Source organism: Gadus macrocephalus, chromosome 18 (assembly GCF_031168955.1).
Source record: "Gadus macrocephalus chromosome 18, ASM3116895v1".
Lineage (NCBI taxonomy): Eukaryota > Metazoa > Chordata > Actinopteri > Gadiformes > Gadidae > Gadus > Gadus macrocephalus.
This window is the reverse complement of record NC_082399.1, coordinates 17209306-17224459: the sequence shown is the minus strand read 5'-3', so window position 1 is coordinate 17224459 and position 15154 is coordinate 17209306. Positions and strand designations below refer to the sequence as shown.

Genomic DNA, 15154 nt, shown 5'->3' with positions numbered 1-15154 from the left:
AGCATGTTTGTGTGTGGTTCTGTGCGTGTTTGTGTCTGTACTGTGTGTGAGAGTGTCAGTATGAATTAAGCCTGTGTGTGCGCGAGTGTGTGTGTGTGTGGGTGTGTACGCGCACACGTGTCAGTAAGTATTTTACTTGTATGTGTGTGTGTTTGTGTACGTGCGTGTCAGTATGTGTTTAGCCTGTGTGTGTGTGTGTGTGTGTGTGTGTGTGTGGTGTGTGTGTGTGTGTGTGTGTCTGTGTGTGTCTGTGTGTGTGTGTGTGTGTGTGTGTGTGTGTGTGTGTGTCTGTGTGTGTCTGTGTGTGTGTGTGTGTGTGTGGGTGTGTGTTTGTGTCTGTGTGTGTGTGTGTGTGTGTGTGTCTGTGTGTGTGTGTGTGTCTGTGTGTGTGTGTGTGTGTGTGTGTGTGTGTGTGTGTGTGCGTGTGTGTGTGGGTGTGTGTTTGTGTCTGTGTGTGTGTGTGTGTGTGTGTGTGTGTGTGTGTGTGTGTGTGTGTGTGTCTGTGTGTGTGTGTGTGTGTCTCCCTCACCGCTGCGGCTGCGCAGCATCTTGGAGGCTCCGTTGGCCCTCCGGCCGGTGGGGGAGCCGCCCGCCGCGCTGCCCGCCGACGGCACCTCGCCCCCGGGCTGCTGCAGCAGCTCTGTCAGGGTCCTGGGGGAGGACAGGAGACTGGTTCAACCATATATACATATATATATATAAATATATATATATATAACGTGTGTAAGTGTAAGTGTAAATTTAACACTTAACACTTACACTTTACACTCACTTTACCGCACCTCATTACTTATTATTACCACTGTTTTGGTTTCTCTACTTATTCTAACTTATTTTATTTTATTTCTTTATTTTGACTCTTGTGTACTTGTACAATAAGATGTAATACAAGTCGCTCTTATTCTGATTCTGATATTATGGCCTGGTTGAATACTCGATTTGGATTGGCTGGAGGGGAGTTGATCCACTTTCGATAACTGCCCGGCTATTACTTGGCTGTTACATAACAGGACAGCTGGAGCTGAATCACCGCTCTCAAAAAGTGACAAGCAACATTTTCTCAACCTCATGTCCGCCGCCCCGCTGCCCGTTAGCTACCATCTCCACCTTCATTCATAACAAGCAGCTCACACGACACATAAGGTTGCTGAAATCAGTCCACCACAAAAGCTGTGGTACTTCTCTGGTATTGGCTACTCTCTTACAAATGTGTTGGAAATCTGCAGACATATTTGCTGAATGGTTATAAGAAAAAAACGGAATAACCAGTGAATATATGAGATACAACAACCAAACATTTATGTGTATATATTTGCAGTATTTATTCAGTTTGGGAAATCTAATCAATGAGGTAGTCTGACAGTACTTCTTTATTTCTTTGCCAAGTCATTACTCATATATTTTCTATTTACTGAAGTAGCAAGGTGGCATTTAATACCATATCTATATATATATATAATATTTCTAAAGTCGGATCATTTATGTTTCCAGGAACAAATCAAATAGTGAAAACTACAAGGCAACATTTTTAGACACGCAAACGAGCACGCACATACACACACACACACACACACACACACACACACACACACACACACACACGTACACACACACACACACACACACACACACACACACACACACACACACACACACACACACACACACACACACACATACATGCATACACATGCACACACAGACACAATGATTAAACTCATTGCGGGCTCCATGTATTTTCATAACATTATTTTGTTGCAGTGGCATCCACTGCCTTTGTCAATAATTCACAACCTGTTCACACACACACACAAACACACAAACACGAAAACACAAATAATCTCGCAAACACACACCTCCTTATCCACCTGGCAGTGATTCCCTTTTGCCTTATGTTATGTCTCAGCTACAGTCGTTTATGAATCTGTGAGACAGACTCATTTGGTTGTGATAATTTAATTTGATCATGAGATGTGATCATCACAAGAATAATGTGATGATAATGTTTTGTGTGTGTGTGTGTGTGTGTGTGTGTGTGTGTGTGTGTGTGTGTGTGTGTGTGTGTGTGTGTGTGTGTGTGTGTGTGTGTGTGTGTGCGTGTCAGTATGTAGTAAATACAATATTTCATAATAGTCGATAATGGTCAATACAATATTTCATAATTAGCCATAATAACATGCATGTACTGTATATACAAAAGCATATTTTAGTGTTTGCATGTTTTTTTCTTGACTTTCTTGTTTACATTGTGATTGTGTGTGTGATCCCTTTTTTGTCTTTGTATCAAAACATGTCTCCTAATACCTTCCTTTTTAGGATTCTGTATTCTGTATTCTGTCTTTAAATCTGCATGATGCTATTCTATTCCAGCAATGCTGAAGTGTCCTTCTGCCTTCAAACCATGCAAACCACGGAGAACTACAACACTCACAAGCATCTTCTCTGACTCCCTCCTCTCATACCAAATTTGAATTACCCCCTCCAACTCACCATCTCCCTTTTCTCTCTCTCTCTCCTTCCTTTCCTTTCCACCTCCTTCCCAAAAATCATCGCTTTCTCTTTCCCCCTCTCGTTAGTCTCTCTGTCTAAATGTCTTTCTCTGTTGTTCTCTATCTTAGTTTTCTCACTCTGTCAGGTTCTCTCTAAATATCTCCCCGTTGGTGTAGGGAGGAGATATGGATGTAAAGGAAGCCATCGGCTGGTTTGCGCTGTGTATGCGGTAAAATGATTTACTTTATCAAACTTAAACGGAAAATTGTCAGTAAAACCTGGTCGTTTCTCCCTTCTCCTGCGGAGGAGTGTTCATTAGCTGTTAGAAATAGTGGTCAGACATGACAGAATCATCACTCAGAATGATGATGATGGTGGTCGTCATTTTATCAGCAGAAGAAAAAGTAAATGAGGTGGACAAGACTACTATAGACACAGATTTTTCTCTTCACCGATTAAAAGGATGTCTTCTGCAAGTCATCCTTGAGCCTGTTTTACGATAATTTGGGTCTTAAAAATAATTTGTGGTTGACTTTAAAGGGACCGATGCGGAATATGATCTTTGAGACTGGTTTGAGATGATTGAGCGAAAATACTGTAGCTGTATTTGGTGAAAAGAGCTGCGATGTGATCCTCTGGGGCAACAGTGGGTGTCAGCATGTGTCTCTAAAAAATTGTGCCTCTGCTACCGGCTGCTCAGATTAGAACATTATGGGAATAATGCCTAAAGGGAAACACAACTTGTTTCTTTACTTTAGCTTTCTTTTGTTTATTCTCGTTAAGGGCTGTATAATCATGAAAATGTACAAGGTCACTCATACATTTCAGGGGTCACTATTATCCCACATGATCTTAAGTGAATGCAGCTCCAGTTGGATAAAGAGCAGGTAGGGGTCAGGGAGGGTCAGGGAGGGTCAGGTAGGGGTCAGGGAGGGGTCAGGGAGGGTCAGGGAGGGTCAGGTAGGGGTCAGTGAGGGTCAGGGCTTCTTGCTCAAGGACAACGGGATAAAACCCAGGATCTTTCGTCTGCCACAACAACACCATCCTGTCCCTACACAGAGAGAGAGAAAGCATCTCATGCACATGGTTACAGATTCTATCACAGAGCACATCTCCTCTTTGACCCTCAAAGCTTTCCTTTGAAATCACATTTGTGCGTTCTGCTGACCTGACACACCTCGAAAGGACTGCAACAGTTTAACAAGCCTCAGTCTTGGTGAAGTGGTTCACACACAGACAAACACACACACACACACACACACACACACACACACACACACACACACACACACACACACACACACACACACACACACACACACACACACACACACACACACACACACACACACGTATCATTGTGAAATAAAATCACAAACAATAACCCCAATTGGATATCGATATAACAGAGTATTTTCTCAGCACAGAAAATTTCACCACCACACAAATAAAGAACAATACACAGTAGGTCACTTTGGATAAAAGTGTGTGCAAGAGTAGTATAATACAGGCTGAAATAAAGAACACATGAATTGATAATGATAAGGGTTAAACATTTTTGTAGCATTTATTTTTCTTATCATTCAAGACCATGTCTGTCCTGACTGCTCGTCTACCTCAGGCTCTTGTGCCAGGCCGTTTTTGTGCCATGCCTATTTTTCTTGACAGTTGGGCAAAGGTTGACATTCTATCTGTTTGCTTCTTTAGAAATAACATTACACATCTAGAATTTAGAATTTGTTGTCCAGAATTTGTAATTTCAATTAAGAAGATAGTGGAACCTGCCAATCTCTGATCATCATAGTTTAAGCCTTAAACCCATGACATAATGTATGAATAGAATACTGGGTCACGATACATACACAATAATCAATGGCAAAGGCAAAAACACTGAGACATACAATTAAGAAACCCATTGAAAAGGGATTGATATACCAATCCATTTTAAAACCACATTGTTGTGACCAGTTCACTAGAACACAGAAACAACAACTTTACAGTCAAACCAGGGGAGTGAAAGCGCCACATCAACATAACAACCACTGGGTAAATTCAAGACGACGAAAACACAGTAAACAAATAAAAAAAGTACAGCAACCAGACGTCGCGAGCTGAGTCAACTGGTAAACCCGCCTGCCCCCATCACCAAAGGGCGGTTATCAAATGTCACGCAAAGGGAGGTCAACCGATGTGTTCTTTGGTTTTGGGGCTGAGAACACAAAGGTGTTTGTGCCTGGAGAGAGCGAGCACGCACAGATCGCTCACAATATTTTTTTTTTTTTTGTTGTTTTTTGACAAGGGAGTGATTAAGGGATTGTGCCAAACCTCTTTCTTGCATCTCCAGGATCTGGAGGTGTAGGGGATTTTAAAACATGCCGAAATAATAATAATAATAATAAATTCAATTTATATAGCGCCTTTCAAGGTACCCAAGGTCGCTTAACAAGAGGTGTACACAGGGGGGGGGGGCAGGTTAAAGGCCATAGGCCTCTAAGAAGAGGTGTGCCTTCAGGAGCTTTTTGAATGACTCCACTGAAGTGGCACAGCGGATATGGAGGGGGAGCAGATTCCACAGAGTGGGGGCAGAGGCGCAGAAGGCCCTGTCCCCAAAGGTCTTGAGTCTGGTGCGGGGGGTTTCCAGCTGGTCCTTAGCAGAGGACCTGAGGGACCGCAGGGGGGTGTAGGGATGAAGGAGGTCAGAGAGGTAACGGGGGGCCAGAGCATGCAGGGACTTGTAGGTGAGTAAGAGGATTTTAAACTTGATCCGGAACTTAACAGGTAACCAGTGGAGTTGCATCAGGATGGGGGTGATGTGCTGCCAGGGCTTAGTGCCAGTTAAAACCCTAGCAGCTGAGTTCTGAACATATTGCAGTCGGTCCAAGGTTTTGGAGGGGAGACCTGTGAGGATGGAATTACAATAGTCCAGACGGGTGGAGATGAAGCAGTGGATGAGTGTTTCAGTGACTGAGTCTGAGAGTGAGGGTCGGAGTCTTGCGATGTTTCTCAGATGGAAGAATGCAGATTTTGTGGTGTTGTTGATATGAGGCTGAAATGACAGGGTGGGGTCAAGGATGACACCCAGGTTGCGGACTACGGGGGATGGGGTGATAGGGCAGCCATCCACTTCCAGCAGAAGATCCCCAACCTTCCTGAGCAGTGACTTGGGGGCCACGACCAGGAGCTCCGTTTTATTGCTGTTCAATTTGAGTAGATTAGAGGTCATCCAGATTTTTAGGTCTTGCAGACAGTTGATTAGTGGGGCCGGTGGAAACTGAGTTGAGGGTTTGGTGCTGATGTAAAGTTGGGTATCATCAGCGTAGCAGTGGAAACTGAGACCATGATGACGGATGATTTGACCAAGGGGGAGCATGTAAATGGTGAATAATAAAGGGCCGAGCACCGATCCCTGGGGAACACCATGGTTGACTGGTGCCGTGGTGGAGGTGGCATCGTCCAAGGTGACGTATTGTTGGCGGTTGGCGAGGTAGGACTGAAACCAGGAGAGGGCTGAGCCACTGAGACCAATGAGCTCCGCAAGACGGGTGAGGAGGATGGAATGGGATACTGTGTCAAAGGCTGCTGAGAGATCGAGGAGGATAAGAATGGCGATGAGGCCATTGTCGGCGGCAGTGAGGAGGTCGTTGGTGATTTTAATGAGGGCAGTTTCGGTGCTATGGTGAATTCTGAAGCCAGACTGAAGGGGTTCAAAGAGCTCATGGTGGGCCATGTGGTGTTGGAGCTGGGAAGCCACTGCTCTTTCCAGGATTTTGCTTAGGAAAGGAAGGTTGGAGATCGGGCGGTAGTTGTTGGGGTCGTCAGGGTCCAGACCGGGCTTTTTCAGGGTGGGAATGACTGCTGCAGTTTTAAAGCCTGCGGGCACCACACCAGAACCAAGGGAGCAGTTGATGATGGCAGTTATGAAGGGGCAGATAACAGGTAGGCAGGTTTTCACCAGGAAGGTGGGCATGGGGTCCAGCTTGCAGGAGGAGGACTTAGCTCGGGACACTAAGTCGTGCACTTGGTTAGCGTCCAGTGTTGCAAAGGCGGAGAGACCACACTGCAGGGTGTCGGCACCAAGATGAAGGTCAGTGTGAGACGGTGACGGAGAGTGTTGGAGGAGGTGGTTGTGAATGGTCTCCACTTTGTTGTGGAAGAACTCCAGGAACCGGGAGCACAGGTCCAGTGCGTCAGAGGGTTGGGGAGCGTCAGGGGGGCGCAAGAGACGGTTGATGGTTGAGAAAAGTTTTTTGGGGTGGTTTTGTTGGTTATTGATAAGCTTGGAGTAGTAGAGTATCCTTGCCTTAGAGAGGGCCTCCTTGTATTCCCTGACATGGTCTTTGTAAGCCTCCTGGTGTACAGTGAGGCCAGATGTTCTATAATGCCTCTCAAGCTGGCGGCCAGCTGCCTTCATGAGGCGAAGCTCAGGAGGCGGGGCGAGAGAGGGAGACCTGCCGGGTTATGGGAGGGGCAACAGAGTCCAGGCTGAGGGAGAGAGCTGTGTTGTAGAGTTCCACCAGACCGTCCACAGAGGTGTTAGGAGGGGGTGTGGCCAGGTGGGTCGCTAGGGCGGTAGACAGCACAGAAGTGTGCACCTGTTTCGTTTTCCGAAATGTGATGGTACGTTTGCTGGGGAGACGGGGTGTGGGCACAGAGACAGAGAAAGAAATGGCAAAATGGTCTGATATTGCCAGGTCTTCACACTGGAGGTGGCATGGGGTGGTTCCAGTGGAGCACACTAGGTCCAGGGTGTGGTGTAGAAGGGCAGATCAAGGCTAGGAATTAAGGCGAGTTTGGAGGGTTTAGAAGGCTAAGGATGCTAAGAAGCGGCGAAATTCACGCCAGCGTCCTCTCAGCGAAATCTCTGCAGATGCTGGCAATGTTAATATTGTCTGTGATTTGTCAGAAAAGCAAGGCCTGCATTATTATTACTGTTCAGTGACCAATCTATAACTGCATTAGGAGTAAAAAACAAGTTTACATTTACATTACATTTAGGGCATTGTAGGGACGCTTTTATCCAATTTAACTTACAACCATTCATTCACACACCGAAGGTGGAGTCAACCACGCAGGGCGACAGCCAGTTTGTCAGCAACAGTCAGGGTGAGGTGTCTCGCTTAAGGGACACCTCGACACTCAGCTAGGAGGAGCCAGGGTTCGTAATAGCAGCCTTCCGTTCACCAGTCAACCCGCTCTATCCCCTGAGCTACGGGCTTCTTCAGTCTCATCCCACCAAAATACATTTTCCTCTTTTAACATATACGCTGCCCGCTTTCCTCGGAACAGGATCATGGCAACAATCAGAGCTTGGTTTAAGAGCAGAAGCAGGCTGCAAGGGTCACTGCTGGGTTTGAAAAGGACGATTAACATATTGATTATCAGCTTCAAAGGTTACATTGACATGGAGGGAAGCTTCATGGACAATGGACAGCCGACTACAACGATTATTTAGTAAGCAGGAGGAAAATTTAAACTTTATAATTCAATATCATACAGTTGTCTTATGGTAATCAAAATACTTAAAGGGTCCCTATTTTACCATCAGTTTTGAGCTTGGTTAGTCATTACAAAACATATCAAAGTCATTTTCGTCACTACCCCTCCTCTAAATCAGCTATATGATTGTATGCAACATTCAGTTTGGGTGGCTCGAGACTAGTGGATACTCTCCCGTTTGATGTCACTGGTGTATGCCTATTTTTACTTGGCTTACTTCTAGCTGGATTAAATAGGGGCCTCTAACCCTCTAACCCTGTACTCCGCATCCCTGAAGTGTGATGGGATTGAGAGTGACGGCCATGCCCTTCAGGTGAACACCAGGTGAGAATAAACCCTGAGGATGAGGCAGCGTCCACATTGAGAGAGGGTGGCCTCATCCTCTTTCCCCCTCTCTCGCTCATCCTCTTTCTCTCTTCCACAATATCCGACATATTTACTCTCTTTCTCAATGAGAGTATGAGGCACGCTGTGGGACTCAGGGAGGGAGGGATATGGGGGGGCTGAGCTTTGCGGGAAGTAGCAGTAGTGAGTGAGTTCATGTTAGTACATATGAGTGTATGTGTGTATATTTGCATGCACTGTTAAATGGACTGCATTTAAACAGCGCTTTTCTAACCAGTGGCCCCTCAAAGCGCTTTACGATACCGACGGCGGTGTCAGCCATGCAAGGCGAGAGACTTGGGTGAGGCGTCTCGCTCAGGGATCCCTCGACACTCCGGGGCTGGGGATCGAACCAGCAACTTCCGGTTACCAGTCAACCTGCTCTACCACCTGAGCCACACGCCGCCCCCTGTGCATATACATGCGTGTCTTTCTTCATGGGCGCCGTACCAACACTGGGGAGAGGGTGAAGATGGAAAACTAAATCTGATTCTCTGCGTCAGCCACTGGTTGGCCTTTGCCGTATTGACCGTTGCTTATGTATGCTGTAGGCGACCAGGGGGGCCGCACTGAGGTCAAGCCTTCATATATACCTCTCTCGTTACGTAACCCTAATGCCCCCCTCGCAGCCCAAAGCTGTTTACGCATGTATAGATATATAGATTGATAAATCAAACATATGTTTACGGATCGATGCGTGGACGGCACGCAATCAGCCGCCCACGTGGTCAGGCACGTGACATCTGACGAGAGCGTGCACGTGCATAGGCACACGTGCAACGTGTGTGTGTGTGTGTGTGTCTATGGGGGGGGCGTGAAGCTGAGTTGAGGGGCTTCCTGTCTTGTGGTCTGAACCGGGGCAATCCCAAAACCCCCTCTGCATCATTGTCGTTGTGAATTGAACTATAAACTTACATCAACAGTAAGGATCTGGAATGCATGTTTGTGTGTGTGTGTGTGTGTGTGTGTGTGTGTGTGTGTGTGTGTGTGTGTGTGTGTGTGTGTGTGTGTGTGTATGGAGGTCACCAGTTTGTTCACTCTTTGTTTGTGTGTGTGTAAAGCCAAGTCGTTTCTAGTGCACTGCCGTCCATTAGATGCGACGGGTTCCACCTGAGGCTGGGCAGAGTGGCGCGGCCAGATGCTTTTGTGAGCCAAAGACGGACTGAGTTTATCCAAATGGACGGGACCCCCTCGGGGGAGACCGAGATGGGTGGGCCCCCCGGGGGGGGGGGGGGGGGTGGGAAGTGAAATCTACCTGATGTAAAAAGGGGTGACTAGAAAGCTGCTCTAAGATTTAAAATGTGTTTTTTTTTACAAGCTTCCAAAAGATGATCAGGCTTTTGAAGAATGAGAAAGTGGAATAAAGGAAAGTAAAGAGAAAGAGGTAGAAAGGAAGCAATGGGGGCGATTAGAGAAGGAACTGGACTTTACATAACATAATTAGGTTTTGCTGTCTATATTGATATCATTTGGTTTATGAGTGCATGTGAGTCTATATTTAGGTATTATGGATGTATATAAACTCAGTTTGCTGTCAGGAGTGCTAATCTTCACCTCAGGACTCAGGATTATATTTTTGTTCTTCCATTTCAAAGACGGCTCAGTAAAGTACAGGTTGTTCTATCGGAGTCATCTCCTACATTTACAGGACACAGATCACTTAGCAGAGAGGGAAGGGACTGATCAAAAAAAAGGAAAAGGAAAGGAGAGAGCAGAGAATGAATAAAGAGATGTTGAGACGTTATTTGCAGCCCTTCCCTCCTCATCCCTGTTCCTCCATCTATAAGATCCCAGACCCAAGGGAGGAGAAGGGAAGGAGGAAGATGAGCGAGTGAGGGTGGAGCCCGTCAATGGACAGAGCGATAATGAGATAGAGGACTATGGAATGTAGGGAGGGTTGATCAATGGTTACAGAGATGAGACACCGGGTGGGATTCTATTGAAGCGGTCAAACAAAAAGAAACCACTTTGAGGAACCTACACACGAGAGAGAGAGTGAGATAGGGAGAGAGCGAGCAAGAGGGAGGAGAAGGTGTGGAGAGAGGGGATAGTTGTGATTGAGAGAGAAAGAGAGAGGGAGAAACAGCGATGGGGAGAAAGGGAGAGAGATAAGGAAAGATGAGAGTGATTCAGATTGACGATGAAAAAATAAGATAAATATTCTGGTGGGACAAAAGAAGAAAGGATGATCCAAAAACAGACCAGTTTGGATATGTACTCTGAATAACAAGAAGAAGAGTGAAGTACGGGGAACTAGGGCCTCGGAGACGTCCACAGAGGATGATGGAGATGGGGATGAAGAGGAGGGGAAGAGGTTTCATTGGTTTTCATGCCACCAATGTCGCTCCTGAAAGGTGTTTGAAGGACTTTGTTCAAGGTCGGAGCTTAGGACTGCTAACCCTGGCTTCAAAGCACATGAATCTAAATTCACAACAGCTTCCAAACACACTAACTGCTAAGGAGCCGTTACAATTACAAGGATATATTCCTTGGCAAAGGTTCAATGCCATGTGATTTGTGTCCTTTAGAATGACCGAATTATCAGTTTAACTTACCGGTTTGTAACCAAAGGAGGTGACCCATGAAGTTATTTTGAGTGAAAAGGTTGCTCTTTAACCTAAGGACAAAGTGTGAATGTGTGTGTTGCTGTGTTATTATTCGGATGTACACATTCTTATGTAGTTCAACGCAACTACACTTAGTCTTTTGTAACTCAGAGTTAGATAGATTGGGAAGGGAGTCATTAGTAAGTATTTGTAGTAGATTTGTAGAATTTGTCCAGTCAGATGAAAACATTTTGTTTTATTATTAGATAACAATTTAACTCAGATGTAGGAAGACATTTTGAGATGGATCGTCAACTGTCCTTGTTTTATTGTGTGTTTATTTCATATATAGGTCATGCTTACAAGCAAAACAAATTCACATGATGGATGGATGGAAGAAAATAAACAACAAAATCGAGAAAAAAAAGAAAAATAGAGAGAAATTAAATAAATCAATTAGTGATGTGTAGAAAATAGTACTGAACACAAATTAATGGAAATATGAATAGATAGACACATGCATACATACATATATTTAACGTGCACTGCTTTGCACACACCAAAAACACCCAGCCACACACATAGATTAAAGATCCACTCACGGCATCATATGGCACACAGTGCACACACAACAAAATAAGCATACATCTTTGTCACTTTCATCAAATCTATTGCAAGATTTCTCCACCCAAGAAACAGAATCCAGGTGGAATAATCCGCCCTTGCTCAAGTCCTCTGCCTGGTCTTCAGACAAAATGAAGTGAAACCGAGCTAAGTCGGCTAAATAATGTTAGGTTCCCTCTGAAGACCGCCTAGTGTCTACACTATGTCTCAGTAGAGCTTGTAAAAGGGAACCAAACGTAGCAGAGCTACAGTCACAGACGGAGCGTCGGTCAAAACCTGAAGCTCTGTTGGACCTCAGGAGGACTCGACCAAATTTAGCCTCGTTATGCAGTATAAAACATGAAGGCAAAGACAATGTGGGACTTGGTTTCCTGCAGTGCAATTGGTTTCCAATGCCCAGTTGGGTTTCTCAGTTATCTGAATAGAATGAACTCCTTTAGAGCGATCAGAGGAGGAATCAACGGTGGTTAGCTGGTGTTGTGTGACACACATTGATCGAGACGCGTTCAACAGGCATGCACGCAAACACACCCTGGCATTTAAACACATCCACGTAGACGCACATCCAACACAGTAGTGTTATTTAGGACAATTCACATCTCAGTTGCGAAAGTTAGTAAACAGACATGCACCAACATTGAACAAGTAATGCCTTGGACACACACACAAAAGATACCCACGGCAATTTGATGCAAACACACGCATGCATGCACACTCATACACACAAATACAAAATAAATCAAAGCAAAACTATGCCACACCAACACGCACACACAATCACACCCATAATACCCAGAGGAGTGTAATTAGTAAACAGACATGCACTAACATTGAGTAGGAAACACAAATACCTTTCACACACACAAACCCCCACACACACACACACACACACATTGTCAATCCCCGTTACACTCACCTGGTGTTGCTTAGGTCATGGTGGGCGTACCCCATCCCTCCTGCTCCTCCTGCTGCTCCGCCTGCGCCCCCCCCGGCCCCCCGGCTTTTCTCCAGGCCCAGCTTGGTGAAGATGCCCACCAGCACCATGACGGCCACCACGCCGCAGATGATGTACACGATGAGGTGGGTGCGGTCGCTGTCCTGGCCGCCCTGGCCCTCGGTCACGGCGGCCACCGGTTTGCCGGTGTTGGCCCAGATGGGCGTGTCGTAGTTGGAGCAGATGCTCTGGTCCAGCCGCTGCTGGCGGAATTGGCAGCAGAAGCGGTAGAAGCACGTCCCGCAGCAGTACAGGAAGACGCCCGCGTTGCAGTTGAAGGGCGGGTCCCACTGGCCCATCACGTCGTAGTAACCCTGGCAACGGGTGCCGCCGGACGGCGGGAGGTCCTCGTCGTCCCCGTCGCCACCGCTGGCGGGCGTGGAGAGGCCCGTCTCCGGCGAGGGGGCGTCGCTCCCCACCGCGAAGACGCTGGGCGCCGGCATCTGATTGGTGGGCGACGGCGGCGAAAGCAGCTCGCCATTGTTGTCGTCGCTGACGGGGGTGGTCACGACTGGGAGGTCCTGAGCCAGGGCGGGGTCCAGGGGGGCGAGGAGGAGGAGGAGGAGGGTGTTGACAGGGAGGAGGAGGAGGAGCCAGCGGGGGGTGCTGATGGCCACGAGGGGGGCTCTGATGTGAGGGGCCATCGCTGGCGTCTGACCTGGAGCTACGACAGAGAGCCTGGATTAGGGGAAACTGGAAACATTAGCGTCACTGAACATTACATACTAGGTTCATTGTAAGGTTGTCTTTTCATATTACCACTGCCTTTCAAAGATCCTTCCTCATAGCTCTCTATCTTATCTATGTTACGTCAGGGCTGAAATCCATCCCACTAATGAGAAAATTATCAGTCAGTCTTGTTATAATGGCTATTTTCTGCTTTTGAGGTTCTCATTTACAATGGAGCCGAGTTGTGAATATTATCGTTCATAAATCACCCAACATCGATTGGGTGGTAGGTTGCTCAGACCAAACATCATTGATTTCAGCTGGGATTTGGAATAAAACGGAACTGCATTGATCCAGCAAATGCAGACCATCAATGATGGAAAGAGAGCAGGGGACAGCTTAACTAGGTCACTCTGGACCGCTAAACCTGCCCACAATGCCCACTCCAGCAAACATTCCTATGCTTGTTTCAATGTTATGAAAATCTGAAGAAGAGTTCATTTAATACAAAACCATTTGTTTAACTTCTCATTAGATATTAATATATCTACATTTTGTGTGTACTTGACAAGGACAACTCAGAAAACGTTAATGTTCAACTCTAAATAGCATTTTCTAAACCCCACTCCCAACCTCTCACCTCTTGTTCACCTCCTTCTGAACGTAGTCTTCAGTCAGAACTCCTCCTGGTTCTGGACCAGATCTTCTGGGTTTAAAAATCGTCTCTAGAATGAAGCTCAAACTTTACTGGGCTGCATGGTTTGTCTTTTCCTTTTCACCTCCTCTGCGATCCCTCTCTAATCCTTCTCTTTTTTTCTTTCTCTCTCTCATGTGTTCTCCATCTTTGCTGACACACAAGACCTCACAAAAAGTAGTTTATCCTTTTTCTCTCTTCTTTTTCCTCACTTTTTTCTTTCTTGTGTTCCCTTTTTTTTCTGTTCACTTCGTCTCCAGACTTCCAGACATGTTCTATTTTCCCAGTGAAACTGAGTCAGTCCAATACATCAGATATAATCCCACCAGAAAGCTTTGAATCCTCACAACGAGGCAGCAAGTCCCAGCAACGTTGCTCTCTGTCCTCACATCGAGGGAATATGTGTGTGTGTGTGTGTGTGTGTGTGTGTGTGTGTGTGTGTGTGTGTGTGTGTGTGTGTGTGTGTGTGTGGCGAGGGGATGTTAGTGATAATGAGAGGTAGCCAGAAAGATGTAGAGAGCGTCCGCAGCACAAAGAGCTCTCCGTCACACGCAACAGTTCAGACTCTAATGACACTTCCCTGCCTTGCAATCTCCTCCCCTCCTCTGCCCTCTCCAATCCCCCTCTCTTCTCCTCCATCCACTCTCTCCCCCCACCCCCTCCACTCTCCTTCCCACCTCCCAAATGCACCGTAGATAGGAAGAGAGAGAGAACAATAAAAGTTTGGTAGACAGAGCGACTTACTTTTTACTTTGAGCTTGATGAAGGGAACATGGCTACTAAAATGAAGGAACAGAGAGAGAGAGAGAGAGAGAGAGAGAGAGAGAGAGAGAGAATTACCAAAGCTTGTCATGAGCTACGGACTGAATGGGAGATTTAAAGTGAATTATAAGCTACAAGAATTCCTCCTGGTGTCCCCAGCTTAGACTCAAAGTCTGCAGAGTTGTGTATCGACAAGACGAGAAAAGATGGAGGGAAAGTCCTAGGCAAGGAGGGGAGGGAGAAGGGGGAGAAAATTGAATTGAATGTAGTAGAAGAGGAAGGAGGATAAATGTAGGGCAGGAGAACAGAAAAAGAGAGTCAGGGCAGGAAGAGAGAGAGAGAGCGAGAGAGAGTGAGAGAGATGGTGAGACAGAGGGAGGAAGAGGGAGAGAGAGAGGGAGAGAGAAGGAGTCAGATACCAAGGAAGAGCCAGCTTGAATACGAGACAAAAAAAGGCTGTGAGATTAATAGAGAGAAATAGATTGCCAGACTGGA

General features: G+C 46.3%; 1 protein-coding gene and 1 long non-coding RNA gene across 3 annotated transcripts in view; one reads left to right on the top strand and one right to left on the bottom strand.

Annotated features, from left to right (window-relative positions):
- LOC132446511 (protein shisa-8-like) overlaps positions 1 to 14503 on the bottom strand; it is a 51319-nt gene extending 36816 nt beyond the window's left edge. The window contains exons 1-3 of one of the 2 annotated variants that reach the window (XM_060036842.1): positions 13844 to 14503; positions 12457 to 13212; positions 530 to 651 (exon numbers count right to left, since the gene is read on the bottom strand). In XM_060036842.1, coding sequence (XP_059892825.1) covers positions 530 to 651; positions 12457 to 13178 — 844 coding nt within the window. In that variant the 5' untranslated portion in view covers positions 13179 to 13212; positions 13844 to 14503. Of the gene's footprint in view, positions 1 to 529; positions 652 to 12456; positions 13213 to 13843 lie in introns of those variants that run through there. The other variant, XR_009522882.1, reaches the window with a different exon arrangement.
- The window catches only part of LOC132446522 (uncharacterized), a 143404-nt gene that overhangs the window by 58568 nt on the left and 69682 nt on the right, over positions 1 to 15154 (top strand). The window lies entirely within an intron of this gene.